Below are 25,034 nucleotides of genomic sequence, written 5' to 3' on the forward strand. Positions count from 1 at the left end.
CCACACCGTTGAAACCCATGTTGTCCAAAAGTCAGCTGTAGTCAAGAAATAAGGAAAACGCTATGAAGGCAATGAAAAGAGTACTGTGATAGAGAATAAGCAGGGGTTTATGACTAGAATAGTCAGGGTAAGGTCTGTCTGAGAAGACAAGATTTAAGCTGAGATTTGAGGGATGCAATAAAGTTGGTCATTCCAAGAGCGTAGGGCAGAGTATTGAAACACAGGTAACTATGTGTTTAGAAGTGCTTAAGTGGGAAAGACCTTAGCATGTTCTGGGGATTGAAAGATCATTGTGTTAGGAGTATAGCCAGAGAAGAGGGAGGATGACTCCAGGTAATCCTGGAGAGGCAAGTGGGGCTGGATCATGCAGGACTTTATGTGCCATGGTAAGGCGTCTGTTTTTTATCTTAAGAGTAACAGCAAGCCACTGAAAAGTTTTAAGTGGGATTCAGACCTAAATTTACTTATTGTTTTTTTAAAGAGATGAGGTCTCAGCCAGGCACGGTGGCTAACGCCTGTGATCTCAGCACTTTGAGAGGCCACCCAGGAGTTCGAGACGAGCCTGGCCAACATGGTGAAACCCCATCTCTGCTAAAAGTACAAAATTTAGCCAGGCGTGGTGGCCCACGTCTATAATCCCAGCTGCCCGGGAGGCTGAGGCAGGAGACTTGCATGAACCCGGGAGGCGGAGGTTTCAGTGAGTTGAGATCGCAACACTGCACTCCAGCGTGGGTGATAGAGCAAGACTCGGTCTCAAAAAAAAAAAAAAGATGTCACTAATGTTGCCCATGCTGGTCTCAAACTCCTGAATGCAAGCGATCCTCCCTTCTCAGCCTCCCAAAGTGCTGGGATGACAGGTGTGAGCCTCCATGCCCAACCAATTTTTTTAAAGTATAAATTTTCGCTGTTGTGTGGTAAATGGTGGAGCAAATGTTAAGAGAAGGCAGGGAGACTAGTTAGGAAATTCTTGCAGGCTGGTGGCTTGAATTGTGTGGCAACATAGAAAGAGACAGATGGATTTGGTATTTTGGAGGTCAAGTCCATAGGACTTACTGATCGCTTAGGGAAAAAGATACTGTGGAGGTTGATGTCATGTTTCTGCCTTGAACAACTTAAACGATGGGGTAGTCCATGTATTGAGATGGGAAAAGTGGGATCTAAAGAGGGATGGGTAGCGGGGGGGATTTCACTGTTCACGTTTGGGTTTTTTTTTGACATGTTAAAATTTGAGATGCCTGTGAGATATCCGAGTAGAGATGTCAAGGTCGAATAAGACTGAGGTCTGGGCTGGAAATACAGACAAGGGAGTCCTCAGCATACAGATGGTTCCGAAGTCATAAGAATGGCTGAGATTTTCTTTTCCCTTTTCTTTTTTTTTTCCCTCTGTAGAAATTCATTTTATTCTTATTCAGACTATTTTCAAAAGAAGCAGTGGTGCGCTGTTTTTCTTTTTCTTTTTTTTTTTTTTTTTTTTTGAGACAGAGTCTCGCTCTGTCGCCCAGGCTGGAGTGCAGTGGCGCGATCTCGGTTCACTGCAAGCTCTGCCTTCCAGGTTCACGCCATTCTCCTGCCTCAGCCTCCTGAGTAGCTGGGACTACAGGCGCCTGCCACCTCACCCAGCTAGTTTTTTTTTGTATTTTTTAGTAGAGACGGGGTTTCACCGTGTTAGCCAGGATGGTCTCGATCTCCTGACCTCGTGATCCGCCCGTCTCGGCCTCCCAAAGTGCTGGGATTATAGGCTTGAGCCACCGTGCCCGGCCTGTTTTTCTAAAAATATGCCTTTATAGATTTATATATATATATTATAAAATCCATACATGTATTTACATGATTGCTACCTACAAAATTACAGCACTGTGGTACGTACACATCTATAGGTACATTCTTTCCACGCATCCCTACTGTGCTTTGCCTGTGTGAAGGAGGAAGACTGAATCAGTTGTGAGCAGCTGAGAGCTGGCCTGGCCACGGAGGCTTGGGTGGAGGAGGTGAGGTGACTGCCAAGGCAGGAGCAGCAGCTGTTGCACGGCTCTCCTGCAGGCCAGCAGGCAGCATCTGGAGGCTCCCAGCAGCCTCCCCCTCCCCTCCACCCCGTGGTGCCCATGCTGCCCTGAAGGTGGGGTGGCTGACCACAGACCCCTCTGGTGCCATTCTGTGGCCTGGACTTGCTTGGCTGGGCCAAGAAGTTGTGTATGTGAGGGGTGGAGTAGGGAGCTGTGGGAAGAGGAGGAGACCCCGTCCAGCCCCAGCCCTCAGCAGGGGAAAGGACTGGATGGCTAAAGCCTGCAGATGACTGGTGAGAACACTCCACTTGGCCTGGCCCTGCTAAGGGGCAGGGACTGGAGGCGGGGAGGGAGAGCAGTGGCCACCCGCTGGGGGACAGGGCCTTCTTCCTCCCTGGGGCTCAGAGGATGACCTCAGCTGAGCTTGAGTAAGCCCCGGCTCTTAGGCTGTGCGGCCAGAGACTTGGCCTCCTGCCAGCAGAGGTGCATGCACATGGCGGAGGGGCTGCCATCTCCCCTTCGACCCTTGGGTCAGGGGCTGGGGAAGAAATGGAGGCTTAGGCCTGGCCAGCTGCCCTGTAGGATTAGGTCCTCAGGGCTTAGGATTCCTGAGGCATGCAGAGAAGGGCCTGAGAATAGCTGAGATTTTCTAGTGAAGGGGCTCTTAATCTGGGGTCCAGGAACCTCACAGAGATTCACTGATAGAATTCAGGGGATCTGTGAACCTGAATGGGAAAAACTTTTCTTATTTTTTCTAACCACTGACTGAAATTTAGCATTTCCTTCCATTTTGAATGTAGGCCTCAAAGTACTGTAGTAGTAATGATATTTGTAATTTTGTCACCAGTAGAAATCAAGATACTTTCATATTGCATTACAGTTGTTGCTGACATCTCAAAATAGCATCTAAACATCACTACTTCAGAATTACAGTACAGAATTATTAGACCTACAGCTAGATCTCATTATCAAATGCATTGATAATGAACACATTAGGCCGGGCGCAGTGTCTCACCCTTGTAATCCCAGCACTTTGGGAGACTGAGGCAGGCAAATCACGAGGTCAGGAGATCGAGACCATCCTGGCTAACACGGTGAAAACCCGTCTCTACTTTTTTTGTTATATTATATTTTTGTATTTTAAAAATACAAAAAATTAGCCGGGCATGGTGCCGGATGTCTGTAGTCCCAGCTACTCGGAAGGCTGAGGCAGGAGAATAGTGTGAACCCGGGAAGTGGAGCTTGCAGTGAGCCGAGATCACGCCACTGCACTCCAGCCTGGGCAACAAAGCGAGAATGTCTGGAAAAAAAAAAAAAAAAAGAACACAATACAAAGAATATATCACAATTTTTAAAATTTTTGAAAACTTTTTCAATAAAATTGGGGTATTTCTGGTAATCCTTTGTACTTTAAGTTATACCTTAAAAAATTCCTGAGAGGGTCCGTGGAACATAAAACATCAGGAATCTTTCTTAATAAGACTATGGAATGAGAAGAGAAGGAGCCTAGGACTGAGCCCTGAGGTTAGTTAATGGAGGGAGAGTCAACAGGGGAGACTTTCTTTGAAGGAAGGTTCAAGAGACAGGAGGAAATCCAAGAGAGAATGGTGTGGTGTCATGGGAGCCAAAAGAGGTTAGTGTTTGAAAAAGGAGAGTAGCCATCTATGTCAGATGGGTGAAGACAGAAGATTGGCCTTTGGGTTTGGTAAGGTGATGTCATGGGTGATGTTGGTAAGCAATTTCGCTGGATGGATTACAGAGACCCTAATTAGAATGGGTAGAAAGGTGAATGGACAGTAAGAAAGTGGAGGCAAAGGGTATAGAGCTGAAGGTGGCAATTTTTTTTTCTATAAGGGACCAGAGAGTAAAAATTTTTGGTGTTGTAGGCTACTTGCTCTCTCTGTCACTACCTCTGCTTTATAGCATGAAAGTAGCCATAGACAGCACAAATGAATGGATGTGACTGGTTCCAATGACACTTTATTTACGAGAACAGATGGTTAGCTGGATTTGGCACACCAGCTGTAGTTTGCCAACCCCTGGTGTAGACAACTCTTTGGAGAAGTTTGGATGGGAAGGGAAGTAGAAAAATGGGGAACTAGTTGAAGCGGGACAAGGAGCGTGTGAACATGTGTATATATTTTAAGTTGCGAGATTTTAGAGCATGTTTTTGCTGATGGAAAGGGGTCTATGGAGGAGCAGAGGCTGACGGTCCAGAAGAGAGCTTAGTTGTAGTAATAAACTCCTCAGAAGGCAAGAGGGGATAGGATTAAGAGTACATGGATGCCTAAGGAATTGTTTTTTATGTCACTTAGTGTTATTTTGAGTGACATGTTAGTGTTAACAGCAAGACTGATATGGGGAATTTGTCCCTGTCACTTATAGGACCATTTAAAATGATGAACTGCTAGGAGATTTTGGTGGGGATGAGATTTTGCAGCTCATTTACTTGGTTTGTGGGATTTAGGGTTTAATTTGGAATTCTGTTGTATCGGCTTTACCTGAAGTAATTAATGTAGCTACCTTCACTTTTCTTGGAGATAACCTTTAAAATCCTGATTCTGATTCTGTGAACAGAAAATCACAGCAATTGCAAAGAAATTCTAGCTCAGTGATTCTCAGTCTGTTTTCTATTGTATTTTACTTAGTATTTTCCTATCAATAACAGTGGCTCAACTTTGGCAGTTACTACAACCAAGGAGAAAAGAGAGGGGAGTATACATCTACCTCACCACTCCTCTGCCTCCCCTACTACAGAAAATCATTGTTCTAGACCTTTTGTGGATACTTTCTTTACTTCAGGATTTTAAAAGGCATGTTTGTTCCTTTTCCTGGAGCAGTTCAGGCATCTTAATGATCTCAGGCATATTTCCCCCCTCAGTAGCTTCCCTAATGTAGGAATGCTTTGCCTTTTGCAGACCCCGGTATAGAAGAAAGAGTTCAGCATATTAAATCAGTACATATTTTCATGATGAGCACAGACAATAAACCAGGCAGTGGATTCTTTCACAGCTTTTTATGGTCATCAACTAGGCTGCCCAGAAGGGAGTGAGAGTATTCAGGCAATTCCTGTCTGCTATGTGAGCCTCTTGGAACATCATACCTCTTTCTGAAAATGAACTGTCACCTGTGTTGAAGATGTTTGCTGGGTTTGGGGTTTATAGACTGAAGAAGGTTTCATGTGTGATCATGCTTACTGTGCTGAGTAACTTTTAAGACTGGAAGAATCAAGACGAGGATCCTTAATGCATCCATGTTAAAGAACTTTTGCTTGACTTTTTGAATTGGTTGTTTTCATACAAAATGAACACTTATTCATGATTTAAAATTTTTTTCAAACACTACAAGGGAGACATTAAAGTGAAAAGAGAAGTCTCATCTATCAGAGGTGGCCAGTATTGTATTTCTGGCATGGATGAGATGTGATTAAGCTCTTGGGGCCCCCATATGTCCTTTTCCTTAAAGCGTCAGTGGGTTCATACCACGTATTCTGTTCTGCGACTTGCTTTCTTCACAGTAGTGTCTTCCATATCAGGACATACTGAGCCATCTCATTCTGCCTCAGGGCTATTTCATCTGCCTGGAACATGATTCTGGAATAGTCCCAGATTCATGGCTCACTCTTGTCTAGTCCTTACTCAGTTGCTTCCTTCTTGCTGATGACTTCCTTAGCTGCTCTATCTAAAATTTCAACCATTCCCCTATCACTTTCTATCCCCCTTCCCTATTAATGACTTTCCTAGCATACTTCTGTTTATTGTCTGTTCCCCCACTGTAATGTACACTCTATGGTGGGGAGGAATTTTTGACTGTGTTGTTCACTGCCATATCCCCAACGTTTAGAATAATCTGGACCCCGTAGTAGATGCTCGGTAAATATTCACTGAATGAACGGGTGAATGATTACATTGTCTTCACATTTGAATGCACATAATTTTTTTTTTTTTGAGACGGAGTCTCACTCTGTCGCCCAGGCTGGAGTGCAGTGGCCCGATCTCAGCTCACTGCAAGCTCTGCCTCCCGGTTTACACCATTCTCCTGCCTCAGCCTCCCAAGTAGCTGAGACTATGGGCGCCCGCCACCTTGCCCGGCTAGTGTTTTGTATTTTTTTAGTAGAGACGGGGTTTCACCGTGTTAGCCAGGATGGTCTCGATCTCCTGACCTCGTGATCTGCCCGTCTCAGCCTCCCAAAGTGCTGGGATTACAGGTGTGAGCCACCGCGCCGGGCCTGAATGTACATTATTTTTTAAACAATCCCCTATTGATGGACATTTAGGTTTTTGGGGTTTTTTTTTGTTTTTTTTGTTTTTTTTCAGTTTTTTCTACCTTTTTGAACAATGCTGTATTGAATATTTTTATACATATATCTTTGTACTATTTTATAATGATCTCTAGGATAAATTCCTAGAGATAGAATTGTGAGTTTAAAGGATATACACATTTTAAGTTGGATACAGTGGCTTACGCCTGTAATCCTAGCATTTTGGGAGGCTGACGCAGGCAGATCACCTGAGGTCAGGAGTTGGAGACCAGCCTGGTCAACATGGCGTGAAACCCCACCTCTACTAAACCTACAAAAATTAGCTAGGCAGGATAGCAGGTGCCTCTAATCCCAGCTACTCAGGAGTCTGAGGCAGGAGAATCACTTGAACCTGGGAGGTAGAGGTTGCAGTGAGCCGAGGTTGCCCCACTGCACTCCAACCTGGGTGACAGAGCAAGACACTGTCTCAAAAAAAAAAATTAATTAAAAAAAAAATAAATAATACAAATTAAAAATAAAGGATATACACATTTTAAATTTTGAATAATTAGCTTCCATTTTCCCTCCCTTAAGATAAAAGGTTATATTAATTTACAATCTTGCTAACACTGTGTGGGGATCCCATTTCTCTATTCCAGGTATAATCAACCTTTACGCCTTTGCCAATCCGATGGAGGAAAATAGTATATCATCCTAATTTGAATTTCTTTAATTATGAGTGGATTCAGCATTATTTCATATATTCACCTTTTGTATTTACTTTTCTGCTTATGTCTTCTTTTTTCATTGTTTATTACGTCATTTTGCTTGTGTTTTTGCCATCATATCTTTGTTTACTTTGGTACATTTCCTCTCTCTAGGCTGCAACCAGATATAACCCCAGAGAACAGTATACATCTGGGCCACCGCTTTCTATCCCTAGAAAGTCTCTAGGGATAGAACTTTGAACCATGTCATGGAATCTAGTTTATAAGTAAAGAAAAAACTCCCAGACCTGTACATGATGCTAGTGTTAGCATCTTCATCTCTTATTCTTGCTCACATTTTTTGTTTATTTGTTAAAAAAAATCAAACGCATAGCAAATATTGACTGTGTACCAGATACTGTGTTTAGCATTTTATTATCTCTTTAAGTGTTACAGCAAGCCTGTCAGGAAGTACTGGTTTGTCTCCTTCTATACAATTTTATAGACAGGCCATGTCCAACCCTTTGAATTCGAGGACTTTTTTGCTTATCTGTGGTGGCAGATATCACCTTTTTTAAAGCTCATTAGCTAGTTAGTGTTAGTGTATTTTATGTATGGGCCAAGACAGTTCTTCCAGTGTGGCCCAGGGAAGCCAAAAGTTTGGACACCCCTGCAAATAACTGAGTAGTGGTGAGATTAAGTGACTTGCCCAGCGTCATACAGTTAGTAAATGGCAAAACTAGGATTTGAGCCCAGGCATAGTGGCTCCAGAGCCAGCCCTCCTAACCACTAAGTTCTTTTACCTCCAGCATGAGTAATGGATTACGTTGCCCATTGTCTGTTTCAGGAGACCATTTTGCCTATCTGTCTCCATTCAGAAAACAACTGGCTACAGTTGTTGAAGCAAGGGAAAACTATTCATGTACAGGTCTGGGAGGGGTTTTGTTTTGTTTGTTTTTTGTTTCACTTATAAACTAGATTCCATTACATGGTTCAAAGTCAAAGTAATATAGAAAGGTATTTGGTGAAAAGTTTCACGCCTACTCTTATCTGTTCTATTTCCCCTGCCCTCATTTCTGTATCTACTTCCTGTTTCTTTATATACTTACAAAGCAAAGTAAATAAAGATGGCAGGTTGTCAAATAATGTCGTTTTGTCCGATGTCGTTTCGTTTTAATGTTGATGAGAAAAGAAAAATCCATTCCTGCCTGGGGCTACTGTCTGTGTGGAGTCTGCACATTCTCTCCATGTCTGTGTGGATTTTCTCTGGGTATTCAAGCTTCTTCCAATATCCCAAAGGTCTGCACATTAGGTGAACTGGCATGTCTGAATTGTCCCCAGTCTGAATGAGTGCAAGTGTATGTGTGAGTGTGCCCTGCGATGGGATGGCATCCTCTCCAGGGCTGGTTCGCGCCTTGGCGTTGAGCTGCTGGGATGGACTCTGGCCACCTGGGACTAAATAAGCAGATAAATCCTTTACGTACTTGTTTATATAGGTCTTTCTTAAATGTATGTATAGCTAACATTTATTTCAGTGTCTAATATTAGAAGTGTTTTGGTCTGTATTTAGAAGTCTGATGTTTTTGTGACGAGGATAGGTCAAAGGAGCTTAACTCTTGTTTATGTCGATTAGTAGTTGGTTTTGTTATATGTCATTGTGCTTAAAGTCACAGTTTCCAAGAATCTAGCAACATTAAGGACTTACTGTGTATACATACATACATGTACATATATGTAATGTTTATTCATCAAATATTTATTGAGTGCCTCTTTATACAAGGCACTGTGCTGACTTCCAAGGAGTATACAAAGAAGCAGGAAACATAGAAATCTCTGGCCTCAGGAAGCTCACAGTCTAGTTCTGTAATGAGAGTATAAGTGAACATAAAACATGGTGTTTGTATGATACAGTACTTTCTTAGCTGATTCAGGCCTCAATACAAAGCACATTCAGCCTGCTAAAGGTAGTAAATATTAATATGTATCTTGGCTTTTGGGGCTAAGGTGAGAGTTCTACTGAATTATCTATCAGTCTCTAAAATATAAGAAATGAATCTTATTTATTGTAATAGATTCTTCAGGACTTTGTGGTTTGAACAAATGAATCTGTGTTTCTTTTAAATATAGACTTCAAGGAAACTGTTTTATATCTTTCTTTCTTTTTTTTTTTTTTTTTTTATATAGAGACAGGATCTCCCTCTGTCACCCAGGCTGGAGTGCAATGGTGTGATCAAAGCTCACTGTAAGCTCAGGCTTCTGGGATCGAGAGATCCTCCTGCCTCAGCCTCCTAAGCAGCTGGGACTACAGGTGCATACCATCACACCCAGCTAATTTTTGTGGGTTTTTTTTAATGTTTTGTTTATATATATATAAACTTCAAAATGTAGATAGAGACAAGGTCTCACTCTGTTACCCAGGCTGGTCTTGAACTCCTGGACTCAAGCAGTCTTCCTGCCTCAGTCTCCCAAAGTGCTGGGATTACAGGCATGAGCCACCACACCCAGCCTGTTTTATATCTTCTTCATGAATCCAAAAGGAAGCTTTTTAAAGAACTATTTTTATTTTAGAGTCCATCCCTGCCTTGACGAGCCTTATCAAGTTGGATCAAAATGAAACTTCACACCTGTAATCCCAGCACTCTGGGAGGCCAAGGTGGGCAGATCATGAGGTCAGGAGATCGAGACCATCTTGGCTAACACGGTGAAACCCCATCTCTACTAAAAATACAAAAAATCAGTCAGGCGTGGTGGCGGGCACCTGTAGTCCCAGCTACTTGGGTGGCTGAGGCAGGAGAACAGCGTGAACCCGGGAGGCGGAGCTTGCAGTGAGCCGAGATCGTGCCACTGCACTCCAGCCTGGGCGACACAGCGAGACTCCGTCTCGAAAAAAAAAAAGAAAAAAAAAAAGAACTAAAGGATGAGGACTTATCTTTATAAAGTTTGTTTTGGTGGGGGTCATCTTTTTTCCTTATTGAGGCATCCTCTTCCAATTACTCCTGCCCCATGGGCAGTAAGTAGAAAAGAGTTTATCCCAACTACAATATAATATTTTAGAGCTATCGACAAGCTACCTTCAATTTATTTTTTTTTAAATCTCAGTTTCTGTGTATTATAACTTAATTCTGTTAAAAGACATCTTTGTTCAGAACCCCTCCAGTATTTCTAGACATTCCAGAAACCATATGGAAGAAGTATGGTGTAGTAGTTAAAAGAATAGACTCTGGAGCAAGCCTGCTCATGTTGAAATTCTGAATCTGCTACTTTCTTTCTGTGACAAGTTACTGGACTTTTATTTATTTTCACTGCCCCTAAGTAGATGTCTTAAATGTTAGAGATTTGTGAATTGATTCAGTTTATTCTCCCCACTGAGCTTTAGAGCCAAGGACAAGAACCAAAAGATGAAATCTAGCATCTTATATTTATCTAAGCACTTTTCATCAAAGACAATACATACTAACATGTAATATGCACATACTATGTGCATAGAACACATGCACTAAGTATTTCCATGCATTTTATATGATGCAAAGTAATATTCTTCTTTGAAGGAACATGAATCCCAAAGGAAAAAAGCCAAAGTTAAAGGTTACGTAAGAACTAGAAGTAGTAAGGAAACATGGTTTTCTCTTCCTGCCCATGGCTGCCAAACTGTTCTCTGAAGACTGCTTTGTGACAGAAGCCCTTTCCTTTGAAAGCCTGTCACGTCACAAGAAAAAGATCTCTTTCTTTAGAGGTACATTTGTGGGCACATGAAAGGCTTTTACAAATTTTTTTGGCCATCCTTTTCATTGTGGGAATCTGGTGCTTGCTGCCTAGTTTGAGAGTAGAGGAAAAGACTCTGGCTTTTTAGGGGGATAGAGATGGGAAGGGAGCATGGCCCAGCTGGGTGTGCTAGCTGCACTTCTGGAACCTTTCATTTCATGTAAGGGCTTCGGGATAAGGGGGTTGCATAGCTTTAGGGTCTTATGGACATTTGGACCATTTGTTTCATAATCATTTTTAACTGTTTCCTTAGGCTCTTTATTGAGAAACTACCAAAGCATCGAGATTACAAATCTGCTGTCATTCCTGAAAAGAAAGACACAGTAAAGGTGGGTCTTGACTATCATTGTTGCCCATCTAAAAGCTTCAGAGCAGTACAGACTGACTTCACGATAAAAGTAGTAGTCTCTGCATCTGAGTATCAGATCCTACAATAGGAAATAAGGCCATTTCACCAGAACAGTTCTGAAGTAGCAGGTATGGTACAGTAGGGGGTATTTTAAATCATTTTGGGAAATGTTGCAGTCACCAACTTGACTTAAGTTTTCTTTTGGATTCTCTAATTTTCTGGTGTTGTTCTAATTCTGTTTTCTATTTGGTGTCTCAGAAATTAAAGGAGATTGCATTTCCCAAAGCAGAAGAGTTGAAGGCAGAACTGTTAAAACGATATACCAAAGAATATACAGAATATAATGAAGAAAAGGTCAGTATATAACAGGCAAGAAGAAAATTATTTTGCTTTTTTAGGCTGTGCCCTGGGATTTTAATATGACATTTCAATATATCCTGTGCTTTTAATGTGCTGTTTCACCTTTTTTGGGCAAAGACCAGAAACTCAAAAAAGTAGACCACCACCAGTGGTTAGGCTCAGGATTGTAACACAGATATAGCCTATTTGTTGAAGAGAGTGACTTGAGGGACCGAAAATCTGTTGCCTACCTGCTATATCTAGAGTGAGAATCTTAAGAACAATGAACATTCTCTCCATAACATAGGTTTTTAGATCAATTTGAGGGTTTGATTCACATTTGGTTATACCTGAAGCTATTTATAAGAATTGACTTTTCAAGCTTTTTTTTTTTTTTTTTGAGACAATCTCACTCTGTCACCTAGGCTGAAGTGCAGTGGCACAATCTCAGCTCACTGCAAACTCTGCCTCCCCAGTTTAAGTAATTCTCCTACCTCAGCCTCCCAAGTGACTGGGACTGCAGGCATCTGCCACCACACCCGGCTGATTTTTGTATTTTTAGTAGAGATGAGGTTTCACCATATTGGCCAGGCTGGTCTCAAACTTCTGACCTCAGGTGATCTGCCTGCCTCGGCCTTCCAAAGTGCTGGGATTACAGGCATGAGCCGCTGCACCCAGCCATTTCAAGCTATTTTCTTTTTTTTTTTTTTTTTTTTTGAGACGGAGTCTTGCTCTGTCGCCCGGGCTGGAGTGCAGTGGCCGGATCTCAGCTCACTGCAAGCTCCGCCTCCCGGGTTTACGCCATTCTCCTGCCTCAGCCTCCCGAGTAGCTGGGACTACAGGCGCCCGCCACCTCGCCCGGCTAGTTTTTTGTGTTTTTAGTAGAGACGGGGTTTCACTGTGTTAGCCAGGATGGTCTCGATCTCCTGACCTCGTGATCCGCCCGTCTCGGCCTCCCAAAGTGCTGGGATTACAGGCTTGAGCCACCGCGCCCGGCCATTTCAAGCTATTTTCAAATGACCTTTTTGGGAATAGTCAGTTAAAATATGTGGAGAAACTCCTAGGGTGCTGTCAGTGGCCAGCTGTGAATACATACTGCAGCCACTCACAGGCTGTTGTGTAGCTGTCTGCTGGTCTCTATTCTGGACTCTGATGTTGAAAATCAGCAGAGGGATGAACAGCTATGAGGTATATATTTCTTTTTTTTTGAGACGGAGTCGCTCTGTCGCCCAGGCTGGAGTGCAGTGGCGCGATCTCCGCTCACTGCAAGCTCTGCTGCCTCCCAGGTTCACGCCATTCTCCTGCCTCAGCCTCCTGAGTAGCTGGGACTACAAGCGCCCGCCACCATGCCCGACTAATTTTTTTTGTATTTTTAGTAGAGACGGGGTTTCACCGTGTTCGCCAGGATGGTCTCGATCTCCTGACCTCGTGATCCGCCTGTCTCAGCCTCCGAAAGTGCTGGGATTACAGGTGTGAGCCACCAAGCCCGGCCTGAGGTATATATTTCTAAAGCACCAAATGAGTGTAAGCTTTAAGGAGGAGGTTATTACTTAGCATTTCTTTTTTTTTTTTTTTTAAATCAAAGTGCCACTCAAGTATTTCTTATTAGCTTAAAATGTCACTCTGTGTTGAGCAAATACATAAAAACCATAAAAATTTCAGAGGCCTCATTTTGGGTTAAAATTCAGTAGAAGGCCAGGTGTGGTCGCTCATGCCGGTAATCCTAGCACTTTGGGAAGCTGAGGTGGGTGATTGCTTGAGTGCAGGAGTTCGAGACCAGCCTGGGCAACATGCTGAAACCCCCTCTCTACAAAAAATACAAAAATTAGTGTGGTGGCACGCACCTCTGGTTTCAGCTATTGGGGAGACTGAGATGGGAGGATCACCTGAGCCCAGGGAGATTGAGGCTGCAGTGAGCCATGATTAGCTACTACAGTCCAGTCTGGGTAACAGAGTGAGACTCTCTCTCTAAAAAAAAAAAAAAAAATTCAGTAGAGACCCCCAAAATAGCAGGTATGAGTTTGGTTCTGGTTCTATTTTATAGCCTTGCTTGAAATATAGAATATATACATGACACAGAGAGAATGAAACCGTGATACAGGTTAGGAGAACACAGACAATAAGTTGCATCAAGATTTCAGGCCAGACATTGTGGCTCACACCTGGAATCCCAGCACTTCAGGAGGCCAAGGTGGGCAGATTATTTGAGCCCATTAGTTCAAGACTAGCCTGGGCAACATGGCGAAACCCTATCTCTACAAAAAATACAAAAATTAGCCGGGTGTGGTGGTGCACGCCTGTGGTCCCACCTGCTCAGGAGGCTGAAGTGGGAGGATCGCTTGAGCCTGGGAGGTCGAGGCTGCAGTGAGCTGTGATCATGCCATTGCACTTCAGCCTGGGAAACAGTGAGACCCTGTCTCAAAAAAAAAAGAAAAAGATTTCAGTGAAGAGGAGAGTGCATTAGGTAGAATCATTGCCAGGAGGATATTGAGAGGATTGGGATTTTAATTGTCCTTGGAGATAGGTACAGTGGCCAGATAGAAAGGGGTGGTGACTAACTCCATAGGTATAAAGATACTGAGGAAAGCATGAAGCCTGTGTTAGGTAATCAGGCCAGAGCAGAAGTACACTTTGGAAATCTCTGTGCTAAAAAGCCTTGTTCTCCTGAAGTGTGAAGTCACTGAGGTGTGAAGTGTTAGCCTAAATTTTCTCTCTTTGTAGAAGAAGGAAGCAGAGGAATTGGCCCGAAACATGGCCATCCAGCAAGAGCTGGAAAAGGAAAAACAGAGGGTAGCACAACAGAAGCAGCAGCAATTGGAACAGGAACAGTTCCATGCCTTCGAGGAGATGATCCGGAACCAGGAGCTAGAAAAAGAGCGACTGAAAATTGTACAGGAGTTTGGGAAGGTGGACCCTGGCCTAGGTGGCCCACTAGTGCCTGACTTGGAGAAGCCCTCCTTAGATGTGTTCCCCACCTCACCTGTCTCATCCACACAGCCTTCAGACTGTCACACAACTGTAAGGCCAGCTAAGCCACCTGTGGTGGACAGGTCCTTGAAACCTGGAGCACTAAGCAACTCAGAAAGTAGTAAGTGCATTTGCTGATGTCCTCTTCTTTCTCAGTTGCAGCCAAACAGTATCATTCTGATGGGGTCAACCTAAGATTACCTTCCTGATCCCACTCATTAAGCTTTGGTCACAGAAACCCATCTGATAAGTATTGCTGTACTGTGTCGTAATACACTGGCTCTATTATAAAAGTGGCCTTTGCTGAAACCTAGTCTGGTCGATTTTCTGAAGAGCTTAATATTATTCTTGAAAGTCAGACGATCAACTTTTTAGTTGAAAGGAAAGGAATTTGCCAAACCTAATTCATAATCCTCAGATAACATCATCAGACTGCTGTGTGACTATGTGTCTCCTGCTCTGACTTTGTTACCTCTCTAGCAATTCAGATCTTGCTGTTGAATACGCAAAAACAGAACATCTTTTGCCCCCCCCACCTTTTTTTTAAAATATGAAAATACAGCTGTGAGAGACACTTCCTAACTTTAGCTTGCTGGCTGTCTCACGGAGTTTCTCCATGGTGTTCGGAAACTGGGTCCATTCTTGGCATTTTTTATGATCTGCTTTGTTCATGCCTTTTTTGGGGGACTACACTGTATTTTTTATTTTGTTGTGGTTTGGCATTTTAACTTCTTCCAAAAGACTAAGTTCAGAAGTAAATAACTGCCCAGATTGTTTTCCATTCTCAAGAATTTACACTAGTGTATTTCTTTTAAAGTCATACTCTGATATTATCTGAGGTAAAGATTTAAAATTAAAAGTTCAGACGAATGGGCAGTGTCTTAGTCCATTTTGTGCTGCTATAACAGAATACTTGAGGCTGGGTAATTTATAATGAACACAAATTTATTTGGTTCATAGTTTATTTGGTTCATGAAGAGTAGGAAGTCCAAGATCCAGGGGCCTGGCAGGGGCCTTCTTGCTGCGTCATCCCACGACAGAAAGGTGGAAGGGCAAACAAAGATCCCTCATAGCCTCATCGCCTCTTAAAGATCCCACCTCTCAATAATTTTGCATTAGGAATTAAGTTTCCATGACATGAACTTTGGGAGACACAGTCAAACCACAGCAGGGAGGTTATTTTTTTAATTCTTTGTATTAGATTCTGACAGAAAATTCCTAAATGTTTAAAGAACTTGTCTCTTTTTTCCCTGCTAAATTTTATTTTTTACTTTTATTTTTTAAGTTTTTGTGGGTACATAGTAGGTGGGTATATTTATGCGGTACATGAGATGTTTTGGTACAGGCATGCAATATGAAATAAGCACATCATGGAGAATGGGGTATCCATCCCCTCAAGCATTTATCCTTTGAGTTACAAACAATCCAATTACATTCTTTTTTTTTTTGAGACGGAGTCTGGCTCTGTGGCCCAGGCTGGAGTGCAGTGGCCGGATCTCAGCTCACTGCAAGCTCCGCCCCCCGGGTTCCCGCCATTCTCCTGCCTCAGCCTCCCGAGGAGCTGGGACCACAGGCGCCGCCACCTCGCCCGGCTCATTTTTTGTGTTTTTAGTAGAGACGGGGTTTCACCGTGTTAACCAGGATGGTCTCGATCTCCTGACCTCGTGATCCGCCCGCCTCGGCCTCCCAAAGTGCTGGGATTACAGGCTGAGCCACCGCGCCCAGCCCCAATTACATTCTTAAGGTTATTTTTAAGAAAACTTTTCTTAAGTTAGTAGTTTGCCCTTAACTTGAATAATTAAAGCCTACTATTTTCTCTTCTTGAAGTAATGTGCTTCTTAAAGCTGTGGCCCAAGATTGGAGAAAAGACTTTACAACCCTTGTTTTGGTGCGGTTAGAATGAGATCCCCACTCACTGCCTGAAGCTGGGGGGATCCCAGTGGCTTAATGTTGCTCTCCCAGGGCTGCCAGCTGTGAGGACTACTTGAGGAGGTGGGGCTCAGTGATCTCAGACTTTTCTCCTTTCTCCATTACAGTTCCTACAATCGATGGATTGCGCCATGTGGTGGTGCCCGGGCGACTGTGCCCACAGTTTCTCCAGTTAGCCAGTGCCAATACTGCCCGGGGAGTGGAGACATGTGGAATTCTCTGTGGAAAACTGGTAAAAAAAACCAAACTCTTCTCTGAACCAAAACTGTTTCTTCCCCTCTTGGCATCCTGTGACTCCCAGAGAAAATATCCAGGGTCAGTTACTCTTTGTACCAATCCCTCCACTGAAGGAACCATGGACTGCATAATTTCGTGTCACGTTGAATTTGGTGACCCTGTATTGACTGATTGAATTGAAGTGATTATTTTAATGCTATTAGTAAGAAATACCTAATTTTAAACTTGATAGGAAGATCCAGTCATTATCTACATATCAGTTTTTTTAGTACCTACTTTATAGTAGGACCTGGGAATATGAAATATGTAAAGCACGTAGTATGTGTCCACAAAAAGTGCCCATTCACTTTGGGGAGAAGGCAGACATGCACTAAAGTCTAACCATCATGCTAAAAAATATGTACAGTGTAAGTATTGAGAATTTTGAGGAAGGAAAGGTCACTGAATGGAGGCACTTAAAGAACCCATTACTGCTGAATGAATAAATAAATGAAGTGGCGTAAATGTAAGCTGAGGCTTATGGGATGAGGTGGACTTAAGGAAACAGTGACAGGAAAACGACTTTAGACCTGAGCAAGGGAAGATAAATGGTACTCTACTTAGAGCTTCTGAGCAGACCAGTTTGGCACAGCAAGAAATTCCCTCAGGGCTGTGATGTTTGCCCAGGCTGCAGAGTTCTAGGGTTGGTCTCTGCATCGGTTGCTGTACAGAGCACCCCAGGCAGTGTGCATGAGCAGCCAAGGTTGTGAACCACTGAGTGGCAAGACTTCTGCTGTGTGGGAAGGGCTTTCACTCGTATAGATGCTTACGTTTCCACTTTCGGGATGGGGTGGAGCAGGGTTACATGAGCGCCAGAGAATTGTGACCAGCTGTTTTCTCCTTTGGCAGATGAGGAATGAATTTACCATTACTCATGTTCTCATCCCCAAGCAAAGTGCTGGGTCTGATTACTGCAACACAGAGAACGAAGAAGAACTTTTCCTCATACAGGATCAGCAGGGCCTCATCACACTGGGCTGGATTCATGTAAGCAATTCTGAGCTCTCTGAGAGTTAGTCTCCGCCTCTCCCGTGGTGGTGTAAACACACTGCGTCTTTCTTTGAACAAAGTCAATTATATCCAGATTATTTATTGTTTTTCTCTCTTTTGGATGCGGTCCTTAGCATACTTGACTATTGTACTTCAATATTGTTTTCTTCCCACTTAGGGCTTTTAATTTTTTTTAACTTTTTATTTATTTTTTAGTAAAAGTAAACTGTTTTCCCTAAAGTTCTAGTTACCCTCTGAGTGTGACTGGTGATGGGATGCTGGCCTAGAATACATGTGGACATTGACCTTAGAGACTATGCCTACTGTATACAGATGATGTTCCTTAAAGGTATATAACTCAAAATATTTTAAATGAGCCAAGGAGGTTAATTCAGGTGCTTGCATTTGGTCATTTGGTCTTTCTTAAAGCATCTTTATATAAACAAGAAGGGCTATAAATACACATGATTTTCAAGTGTCTGCATATCTTGTGCAGCCTTCTGGTAATGTTCAGGTAAAATATGATGCCTTCCCTAAAGATTATTTTTAAATTTTTCTTTCTATTCCTTTTTAAGCCCTCACTCTCATAACCCAAGCTGCATTTTGTGTTGTATGACAGAGTTGCAAATAAATTGGCTTATTCTTGAATTACACATACTTGTATGCCAGAATTTGGGAAAGACTGACCTGTGAGGCAGTCCCGTGTGCTGTCCGTCCTTTCTTCTGTTCTATTACATTCATGTTGATGATTTGCCTGTTATTGTGTATCCCCACCACACCCCCATTGTAGTAGATGGGGGAGAGGAAACTTATTCCTTATCTGCCAGGGGATACAAATTTGAGTAAGGTATGATTTTAGCCTCATGAAGGAGATTAAATAAATAGACAATTAATAACTTCACCTGGGGCAGAATGTGCTAAGGGTTTCAAGAGGTGCCAGGAAGGCACTGTGGAATTCAGAGGAAGGAGGGACCATGCCTGATAGGGTTTAGTAGAATGTTGGCAAGCTGGACCTAGGGCAAGTTCCTTATGGAGCAGACAAGTAGAGAAGAGGCAGACTCTGTTCCTGGAGCATTGTGGGGACCAGTTCGCTGAGATTTGTGATTCATATCAGGAAACAATGGTAGACATGTATTTTTGTTTTTTTTGAGACAGAGTTTCACTCTTGTCACCCAGGCTGGAGTGCAATGGCAAGATCTTGGCTCACTGCAACCTCCGCCTCCCAGATTTAAGCGATTCTCCTACCTCAGCCTCCCAAGTAGCTGGGACTACAAGCGCCCGCCACCATGCCCAGCTAATTTTTGTATTTTTGGTGGAGATGGGGTTTCACCATGTTGGCCAGACTGGTCTTGAACTCCTGATCTCAGGTGATCCACCCGCCTTGCTTCCCAAAGTTCTGGGATTACAGGCATGAGCCACCGTGCCCGGCTAGATATATTTTAATGCAGTACATTGGAGCCGTGTTCTGGAGGGTCTGGGGTGGACAGGCAGAATTGTTCCACTTTTTAGTAAGTGGAGAATTCTTAAAGGTTTTTGAGCAGAACAATGATATGATTAAAGCCATACTTTAGAAAATTTAACGTAAGTACAGTTTTAAGGTAGGTTGTGGCAAGGAGATGATTTAAGAGGTTAGTGTGCTGCTAAAAATCTAATAATGATGAGATCTAGGGTGATGCCATTGTGTTTGAGAAGGAGGAGATGAGTGTAGGATTTCAGAGGATTTGAGAAATGAGTAATAGAGAATGATGACTCAGAGTCAGTGGTGACTTAGAGGTTTGGGGCCTTGCAGTGAACATCTCGTAAGCAAAAGTAGGGGATCCAGGAGAAGGATTTGATTTGAAAGTGGGGTTCAGTTCTGAGCAAGTTGAATTTCAGGTACTGGTGAAATATCAAATCATTGGAGGTAGTTATCAGCCAGTTGGCAATGTAGGGCTAGAACTTGGGAGCAAAGTCAAAGCAGGAGAGAGGGCTCTGGGAATCCACTATGTAGTGCTGATCTTGGAAGCCCTGGAAGGGGGAGAAGAGTCTAGAGCAAGAAAAGGTTCACTGGCAACTTGGGGGACAGGCCACCTAAGGGAACATAGAATGTAGTTAGCAATGAAGCAAAGAGATGTATGAAAAAGGTGAGGGTAGTGTTAAGGGACAGAAGCCGTAGCAGGAGGAAGGTTTTGTTTGTTTGTTTGTTTGTTTTGTTTTGAGACAGAGTCTCACACTGTCGCCTAGGTTGGGGTGCAATGGCGAGATCTTGGCTCACTGCAACCTCCGCTTCCCAGGTTCAAGTGATTCTCCTGCCTCAGCCTTCTGAGAAGCTGTGATTACGGGCAGCCGCCACCATGCCTGGCTAATTTTTTTTTTTTTTTTTTTTTGTATTTTTAGTGGAGACTGGATTTCACTATGTTGGCCAGGCTGGTCTCAAAATCCTGACCTTGGGATCCACCCACCTTGGCCTTCCAAAGTGCTGGGATTACAGGCATGAGCCACCACGCCCAGCCAAGAAAGGCTTTAAGAAAGAATTTCCAGATGTTAACCATGTCACATGCTGCGGAGAGCTCCAGAATGGTGAAGACTTGGATCGGCCTGGATTTGATGAAATTATTGAGGACCTTGATTTAGTGTGTTTTAGGCATTAATGGGAGTAGACTGTAAGAGTTTAATAAGTCATAGGGATTAAAGTTGTGGAGATAATGAAGTGTACACTACCATTTCAAGCAACTTAGCTCTAGAGGAAAGGAGAAAGATGGGATGGTGGTTTAAGGAGAAGCTGGGTTGAGAGAATGTTTGGTTGATTGTTCAGAGTGAAAGGCTTGAACGTGTTTTGTTTTGATTTTTTCAAAAGCTTTGTATTTTGAAATATAACACATATATAAGAAAGCACACAGAAACTAATTATATACTTTAGGCCGGGTGCGGTGGCTCATGCCTGTAATCTCAGCACTTTGGGAGGCCAAGGCAGGCGGATCACGAGGTCAGGAGTTCGAGACCAGCCTGGCCAACATAGTGAAACCCTGTCTCTACTAAGAACACAAAATTAGCCGGGCATGTTGGCACATGCCTGTAGTCCCAGCTACTCAAGAGGCTGTGGCAGGAGAATCGCTTGAACCCCGGAGGCGGAGGTTATGGTGAGCCAAGATCACGCCACTGCACTCCAGCCTGGGCAACAGAGCGAGACCTGGTCTTGGGAAAGAAAGAAACTAAATGTACACTTTAACAAATCATTAAGCAAATATCTATGTACATACACTACCTAGGTCAGGAAACAGAACGCTGTCAGGAGCATGCATGCCCTAAGGGAGGGAAATCCTCTCTCCCTTGCTTCGTTTATAATTTCACCACTTCAGTGTGTATCTCTAAACACTATAGTTTACTTTTGCCTGGCTTTTACCTTTTTGTAAATGGAATTATACCATATGTATATTTGTGTCTTGCTTCTTTTGCTCAACATTTTGATGGTTTATCCACATTCTAGTGTGTAGTCTTCTGAACATGTTCTTATGCCCAATGAGCCAACAATAGAGATGGAAAAGGGCAGGAGAATCAAGGTAATGTGATGATAAGGAAGGACCGAATCAGAAGCACAAAGAGGGATTCATCTTCACAGGGGGAAAAACATCCATTCCTCCAAGACAGGATTGAATGAACAGAAATGAAGATACAGAGAGATTTTTGAAATGATATCTGGAGGAGTTGAGGAAACACGTTTTAGACAATCTTGACCTCAATAAAGTTGGAGTCTAGGTCTGCTGTTGAGCAAGAGGGAGACCAAGGAGGATTTAGAAACTGGAGGAGATGGGGGAAAGGTTAGAATCATTCTGTACAGACTTCAGGTAGAACTTAGCTACAAATGAATAAAAGTGTTTTAAGTATCAGTGGGGGCCCAGCTGGGAACAGATTTAGAGCCTAAATTGATAGTAGTTCAGCTTTTTTATTTATTTATTTATTTATTTTGAGATGAGGTCTCACTATGTTGTTTATGTTGGAGTACAGTGACTATTCACAGGCGCAATCATACTGCACTACAGCCTTGAACTCCTGGGCCCAAGTGATCCTCCTGCCTCAGCCTCCTGAGTAGCTAGGACTACAAGCAAACACCACCATGCCCAGCTAGGTCAACTTTTTTCCCTCTATAACATTTCTGCACCATTCCTTCCTAATTCGAGATTTAAAACAAACAGGCTGAGTGTGGTGGCTCACACCTGTAATCACAGCACTTTGGGAGGCCAAGGTGGGAGGATCTCTTGAGCCCAGGAGTTCAAGACCAGCCTGGGCAACATAGCAAGACATCATCTCTATAAATTTAAAAAAATTATGTATTTGTGGTGGCACACGCCTGTGGTCCCAGCTACTTGGGAGGCTGAGGCAGGAAGATTGCTTGAGACTGGAGGTCAAGGCTGCAGTGAGAGCCGTGATTACGCCACTGCACTCCAGCCTAGGCAACAGAGTGAAAACCCTGTCTCAAAAACAAACGAAAAGCAGACCGTAAGATTTATTCAGGTCTTGAAATTGGCCAGAGGAAAATGCAAAAGATCAGTTCTTCCTTCTTAACCTTGTCAACTATAAATCAGCTTCCCAGGTCAAAAACTTCGTATGGTCATGGATCGATCAACTGTTGTCAGACCTCCAGCCCAGAACTCAAGGCACTCCTCATCATGTCTCAGCCCCATCTGAGCCATTTCCCTCTAGGGAAAATTTCCCATCCAGGCACCCAGGCTGCCTTCAGCATTCACCCTCCTTGCTCATTTCTGCTCCTTCAGCATATTGTTTTCTCTTTGTGAAAGTGCCTTCCTCTATCCCCAGCAGCATGGGCACAGTGAACATAGTGAACTTTCATTCAAGAAACTTGACTGTGAAAGGAAGGAGGGAGAGAAGGTACAATAGTTAGAGAGGAGCAGGGGATCACGGCAAAGTTTTTTGATTCTGTTTAATAGTTGTTTACTGAGTCCGTGCTTATGTCTCTTTATTATCTTTCTGGCTACCCACATTTACTCCCAGTTAGAATCCTGGACTCTAACCATGGGATGGAAGATGGTGTTGGCACAGGCCACTGCTCCTTAGCAGCCTAAAGGATTATATTCTTATCAGGTAGAAACTTTGTGGTCAGTGAAGTCCTTATATGTCCCGTGAAGACTTGTGTGTGGATTTGCTGCCTGCTCTCAGCTAACACGTTCCCGTCCTGAAGGCTTCTTTCACAGTGAGCTCATCACAGCACCCTGTGGAATGGTGCTTCTCAGATGAGGCTGCACGTAAGAATCACTTAGTGAGCTTTCAAGAAAAGTGTTCCCTCATGATGGTTCTTTCCAGGGATGGGGTGCAGGAGTCTGGGCTTTTGTCAAGCTCCGCAGGAGATTTGTTTTTTTGGACAGCAGGTTTGAAAACGCTAGTCCATTGCATGTTTTTATTGTCTGTGCTTTTCTGTCAGTGAACGTTGGTTGTCTTTTTGAATCATGCTAGATCTTTTTCCATTTTTGTTACCTAAGATCACACCTCCTCTAAGATGAACATAAGTCATTATATGGTTGTCTGTTTTGCATATAAAATATGTGCTTAATAAAACAAACAATGGAAACAAATTAATCAAGATGCACATTTAGGTGATGCTTTAACTGATTAACCTCAAATTTTAGAATCCTGTTCTCCTTCCAAACAGAATGGTCTCCTTTGTATGGTTTAACTATCCACTGAAATTCAAGTAGTCCTCTACCTCCCATATCTTCCTTGGATGATACTTTAGCTACAGGACAGCCTTTGCCTATAGAACCTGATTCATGCTTGACCTTTTAACACCTCTGTGGGAAAGAAGAATAATTCATCTAATTGTGGTTTACTAAGTCCTTGACTTCTACTATGTTGAAATATTGGATATGTACCTTCTGTTCCAGAATGGGTGACTCGATGGTATGGAGAGACCTTGTAAGGAACCAAATAAGTCTTGATGGTCAATTAGAAATTATGAGTCTCTTGAAAAACAAAAACCTGAATCATCCCGAGAGAAACGCTTCTTAGAGGAGATAGAAGAAATTCCCTAGGAAAAGTTCCAAGGGCCACTGTGTGCCGTTCACAGTTGTTGAGGACACTCATCTACCTTGTCCATGGATGCCCATCATGACAACCCCAGTAACACCTTTGATTCCATGGATCCCTGGGTGAATCCAACATCATAGTCCTTGAGTTCTTCCAGTTTGGTTCAAGAACAGGAGAACCAGAACAGGAAATATCAGCAAACAACCTCCTCGTCTGTCTCCAACCCTGAGACACAAATGTCTTTGCCTGTCTCCACTCCTACTGTCTGGTGATCTTTGTGCAGCAGGTATGCTTCTGAAGGAGGTCTCCAAGCCAGTTTCTGTGTGCTGTCATCTGAGATGGGGTTCCCCTTGCCAGTTCTCACACCCCACAAGACCCACCACACTGATCTCCTGGCTAGCACACACCAACCTCAGGGAGGCCTTTTCTTCACACTTGGAACCCAGATCTTGATTTCCTTTTGAAATGTCAGAATTTGTTTAACTGGAATGTGACACAGCATTGAATTCTTCTGCCTTGTCTATTTCAGCTTCAGAATTCTGTTTTTCTCCCACTTTGCAGTGGTCTTTGAGTTTTAACACTGAGGAAGAGTATCTTTCCCCAATGATGCCCCAGATGGAAGGTTTGAGCTCTGTCCCTGGGTCCTCTCCATACCCCCCTAGTTTAATGGCCCAATGTCTTGATGTCTTCTCACATCATGGCTCTGCAGCCTACAGTCTTTCATCCAACCAGGAATTCCAGAACCCATCAGGCACCCTAGATCTTCTAAACCGGTGGGATCAGAGTCCCCGTTTTGAGTAGTACAGAGAGGAAAGTTCCCCCTTGTGTTTACCTCCCTTTTTTGTCTGCCTACTCCAGTTCCCCCTTTCTTGAGTGCTCAAGCTGCCTAACATCTTCCACTGTCTTCAAACAAGGGAAGCCAGAAAGTTCCAAGCCTCTTCGTCCTCAGTTTACTTTTGTCCAGTACAGCCTCAGTGACCTCTGGGAGCTCTCTCCCTGAGAAGGTTGTCTGAGTGAATTAGATGAAATGTGGTGGGTGGGTTATTTGATATGTCATCTATAACCATGAGCTAGGACAGCATGCACTTGCCTGGGCTTAATGGTGTTGCTTTCCATTAGAAAAAAGATCACCTTATCATTCATCAGACACTCTACAGAATCTCAGAATTATGGTTCTGCACAATGTAAGTGAGAGCATACATCCACCTACCCAGGAATTGAAGTGGGATCTCCCCCACCCCATTTGTAGCATCTCCTTATGCTTGCTCTTCAGACAAATCCCCATCTGTTTAGTTGTCATTCTGCTGGGGCCAATGCAATCCAAATTATTTCATTTCCTTAGTTATTTTCATTCCCTTCCCCTCTCTCATTGTATCCTTCACCACGGACAGCTCTTGCAGTTTCCAATAATTGTTTATACTCCTTATTTCTTTTCTTTTTTTTTTTTTGAGATG

The 25,034-nt window shown here is 43.2% G+C and overlaps 1 protein-coding gene across 7 annotated transcripts in view; it reads left to right on the plus strand.

Moving 5' to 3' along the window:
• The window catches only part of STAMBP (STAM binding protein), a 35,945-nt gene that overhangs the window by 5,635 nt on the left and 5,276 nt on the right, over positions 1-25,034 (plus strand). For 6 of the 7 annotated variants that reach the window (XM_007970199.3, XM_073023084.1, XM_007970201.3 and 3 more), the window contains 5 exons: positions 10,966-11,041; positions 11,320-11,415; positions 14,122-14,488; positions 16,404-16,528; positions 17,422-17,559. In XM_007970199.3, the coding sequence (XP_007968390.1) occupies positions 10,966-11,041; positions 11,320-11,415; positions 14,122-14,488; positions 16,404-16,528; positions 17,422-17,559 (802 nt within the window). Of the gene's footprint in view, positions 1-10,965; positions 11,042-11,319; positions 11,416-14,121; positions 14,489-16,403; positions 16,529-17,421; positions 17,560-19,938; positions 20,122-25,034 lie in introns of all 7 variants that reach the window. The other variant, XR_012095385.1, reaches the window with a different exon arrangement.

Source organism: Chlorocebus sabaeus, chromosome 14 (assembly GCF_047675955.1).
Source record: "Chlorocebus sabaeus isolate Y175 chromosome 14, mChlSab1.0.hap1, whole genome shotgun sequence".
NCBI classification, from domain to species: Eukaryota; Metazoa; Chordata; class Mammalia; order Primates; family Cercopithecidae; genus Chlorocebus; species Chlorocebus sabaeus.